Source organism: Bactrocera dorsalis, chromosome 2 (genome assembly GCF_023373825.1).
Source record: "Bactrocera dorsalis isolate Fly_Bdor chromosome 2, ASM2337382v1, whole genome shotgun sequence".
Lineage (NCBI taxonomy): Eukaryota > Metazoa > Arthropoda > Insecta > Diptera > Tephritidae > Bactrocera > Bactrocera dorsalis.
Window position 1 is genome coordinate 21,132,869 of NC_064304.1, and position 4,406 is coordinate 21,137,274.

At 42.8% G+C, this 4,406-nt stretch overlaps 1 protein-coding gene across 1 annotated transcript; it reads left to right on the forward strand.

Annotated features, from left to right (window-relative positions):
- Window positions 1–2,369: 2,369 nt before the first annotated feature.
- On the forward strand, window positions 2,370–4,128 carry LOC105229837 (calponin homology domain-containing protein DDB_G0272472). The gene has a single exon (XM_011210305.2). It carries the CDS (start codon window positions 2,523–2,525, stop codon window positions 4,059–4,061), a length of 1,539 nt encoding a protein of 512 aa, XP_011208607.2. The 5' UTR covers window positions 2,370–2,522; the 3' UTR covers window positions 4,062–4,128.
- Window positions 4,129–4,406: the final 278 nt, after the last annotated feature.

The window sequence follows — 4,406 nt, forward strand, 5'->3', positions numbered from 1 at the left end:
AAATTTAGGTGGAATGTTTACTATCATTCGAAAAAACATTCTTTGGCATTTATTTCGAAAAGATTATCTCTTTCAATTGTTGACCTCGGCTACGTCTCAGATGGTCCATCCGTTGAGTTCAATTTTTGATGACTCGTTCGAGCATTTTGATTGATAATTATCGAATGGCACGTGCGATGTTCCGCTCCCAGGCCTAAACTGAAGCGGAATTGTCCATATGGACTTTAGACTTTGCATATCCTCACAAGAAAAAAGGCTAATGATGTGATATCACACGACCTTGCTGGCCAATCGACCGGCCATCAATAAATCCATTAATTGATGAAATGTGTGGAAAGTGGCATTTCCGCCGGCATAATTTTTTAAGAAATATGGATCGATGATTTCGCCGGCTCACAAATCAAATCGTCCCGTTTTTTTCTGGATGAAAGGGCAGCTCTTGAATCCCTTCAGTTTTGACTACATATCCTTGGAAGTCCATTTATCATTTCTTCTGCCTGAATGTGAGGTCACCAGAGTTGCAGAGAAGTCGCTGGAATTGGCAAATAACAGCAGGAAGCTGTCAGAAAATCGATGTGACGTAAAATATATAGAGAAAATAATAATAGTGCATACAAATATATACATATACATTCATATATAGATACATACTGTGCCCAAAAAATAAGGTGGCATTTAAATGTAAACTGCGCGCGTCGAAGCATTGGAGAATTATTTTTTTTAGGTTGGTAGTACTGTCAATCACATTTATGTCAAATTTCATGTCAAACTATTCATTAGTGTTTGAGATACGTGTCGTTTTGTGAGCTGCTAAAAGTGAGTTTTTCGTTTTTTGCGATGTCGAAAATTGTTCAGCAAATAATTTGCATTAAATTTTGTTTACGGAATCAATTTTCTGCTGCGGATACGTTGTGGATGGTGCAAAAAGTCAAATCTCGACTGGTACCGAAAATATTGAATTTTTTGGGAAAAAGGCGTCGCGTTGAAGTGTGTGAAACGATGCTTTCCGACTACCAGGGTGTCACGAAACGCATTATAACTGGCGATGAGACTTGGATCTATGCTTACGACTCCGAAACAACCGATCAATCGAGCGAATATCGTGCCAAAAGAGAGCCGAGACCTAAAAAATCGCCGCAAAGTCGCTCAAAAATCAAGGTCATGTTGACTGTTTTCTTCGATTATCGTGGCGTTGTGCATAATGAATTCCTTCCAACCGGTCAAACAGTCAACAAGGAATATTATTTGAAGGTTATGCGACGTTTGCGTAACTCTATCCGCCTAAAAAGGCCGGAATTGTGGAAAGACAATTCTTGGTTTTTAAACCACGATAATGCATGGTGCATTATACCCATACTGCCCTCGTAATTCGTGATCATTTCGCCAAAAACTCAACCCATGTCGTTCCGCAACCACCGTATTCACCTGATCTGGCGCCGTGCGACTTCTGGCTGTTCACCAAGCTCAAAAGACCGATCGAAGATTTGAAAATCCGTTGGCATAAGTGCATTGCATCGGGAGGGGATTACTTTGGAGAGGATGAAATAGATTTGGAAGAATAAATAAAGAATTTTCAAAATAAATGACAATTTTTTTGGGCACAGTATATATGGTAGAGCACATTTTTTTAATTTTAAATAGTTTAAATATTTTTACTGCAAAAGTGTATTTGTCGATATAATTTGTAATATTTATTCCTGGAAGTAACTAGCCTTTGTAGACGCTCGAACTTTCGTTCTATTGACAGTTCAAGTATTGTGGCAACTTGCTGCTTCGCTGGTGGCCTTATACTTATTTTCATTTGCTCATCACTTGTGTTTCTCCGCTCTGCAACAATAGAATTTTCGCCAAATGCCAATTCACAATAATCAGCGGCATCTGAAATTGTCCGTCTATTGGCTGCAAGGAAAATGTCTCGTTAGCCGAAACTCATCACGAAATTTGACTTTGACTTTGAGTCGCTGTCAGTGACTTTGATTTGCTGCTGCTTTCTACAAATTAAGCGTTCGTTTTCATCTCGTTGCGTAACGCGCTAACCACAAGCATGGCCAATGGTTGTTGTACGAACGACACAAGTTGCCACATAATTCAAAAGGGACAACGCTTACGTGAGCGCCGGCAGCAGCAAATGTCATCGCATTAATTTGCTTAGAAATACCTTCGATCATTCAGATTTGGGTGATTAGAAGTTGGCGTGCAATTACTAATAAGGCGCAGAGTACAATTTGATGTACCTAGAAAAGAGTTATAAAACTCCCGAAATTGGATTTTGGACCCACTCATAAACCAGCTGCCCTTAAAAATTCGAAAATTTTCCAAAACTGATCATAAAAACTCATTACCTTTCTTCACCATAGTTTTTTCTCATATGTCAAAATAATAACTTGACGTAAAGAAAAATAATTTTTACTAGCCTTTTTACGCTAAAACTTTTATAAAGACTTTTTTACAATTGTTTTAAGTTTTTTGTCTATATATTGGTCACCCGCCCCTGTGTTGAGCCACGAACAAGAGTTGGAACAATGCTGACCGCACATGATATTTTCATGCTCCAGTTCATGAACAATTCGGAGCGCAAGAGTGTCTACATGCAAATCAAGGATCTTGTACAGAAGGCGCAAAATACGGCGAAGAAAGAACTGGAGCAACGACGCAAGCGTCTGCACTTGCAGCTGGAGCACGAGGATCACGTCTATCAGGAGGAGTTTTCCATTAAGGTTAAATCGCGCATCGACGAAGACATTAAAAAGCGCAAGGATGTTCTGCTGAAAATCAAAGAAGAGCGCGATCGACATGATGAAGAATTCTTAGAACATATGCGAATACAGCGGCAACTGGAGGATTGTTTCGAGATACGCGCTGCACTGAATCGCAAAGAGACTATGCAAGTTAAGGAAACTCAGCTTGAGCAAATCACGGAGAAGCAACGCGCCTTCGTGCGTGAAAATCAGAATGATAAATACTGGCACAAAGTATTCGTAGCCAACGAGCAGCATCAGGAAAAACTGCTGGAAAATGAAAGGAACTTGATAAAATGCATGCAGCGCCATACTACTAACATATTGGACAAACAGGTCGCCGAACACCAGCGGCAGCGGCAGGAAGAACTCGAGCAAAAGCGCATAGAAGCCGAACGCTTGAATAAACTTTTGGAAGAAATACGTTTGGAGAAACTCGAATTGCCGCGCACAACGCCGCAAACCCTCGCTTATCGCAAAGACCTACTGGATATGATGGCCGAGAAAACGGCCGAACGCAAGGCCGAAGAGCGTGAGCGTATAGCCGAGCACCGTGCGCTCATGCGGGAGATAGCGTGCGAGGAGCAGCATAACAACGCGGCGCTCGTACAGCGAAAGCGCGCCGTCTACAAAGCCACAATGGATTTCATTGACTATGCGCGACGCATGCACAAATTGGAAGAGGAAGCCGCAGCAGCACGCAACGCACGCATCGACGATTTGAAACACGTTGACGATTGCGTCAAAGTGAAAGCAGAACTCGCACGCAAGGCGGATCTGGCAGCGCTCTACTACGCTGAGTTGCGGCGTCAGCGGTGCGAAGAGTACGAGCGGCGCTTGCGTGAGGCGCAGGAACTGCGTGAAAACAAGATCATTGAGAATCGCTTTGTGCGTTCGGAAAAGACGCGGGCGGAAATTATGGCGGAACAGCGGAAAATGCGTGAAGAGCTGGAACGGCAATTGGCCGAAAATGTCCGCATACAAGCTGAAGAGGAGGCGAAATATAATAAACATTTGCAATTGGTATCGGAAGATAGGGACTTTTGTCAGAAGTTGGCGGAGCAGTACATCAGCGAGAAAAAGGACTATCTTCCGGCACATCCCAACTGGGTTATTTATTCGTGCCCCCGCAAGGAGTATGTCGCTAAGTGTACTAATGAGGCGGACATTTTGGACCAGATGAATACTTGCTTGCGGCCGTGTGCCTGTGGGGCGCGCACTCACAACGACTGCGTGCAGCACAGTTTCTTGTCGCAACTGAAGCGCGGACCAAACGCCGATAAAATGCTGAGTTATAAAACTGATTGCTGGGCACAGGGGTGAGAGATCGTGTTGTTTGTGAAACCTTTTTACATCGAAAACTATGAGGCCAAATAAAAATCGAAAAATTTTAGATTTATTGTTTTCAAGAAACTGGTTAGGTACAAGTTTTTGGTAACAATTCGGAATTCTTAGAGTGTAGATTGTTCTTCTTCACTGGCGTTGACATCGCTTACTCGGTTATAGCTTATAGGCGAGTTAACAACAGCGCGCGAAAACCTTCGAAGTTGCAGTGTTCTCTTCCATCCGGACAACAAGAGCTAGCCAGAGTACCGCCGTTTCTTGATTCGTTGAGCTATGTATAATGGTGCAGTACATATCGTAAAGCTCATCGTTCCACCGCCTGTG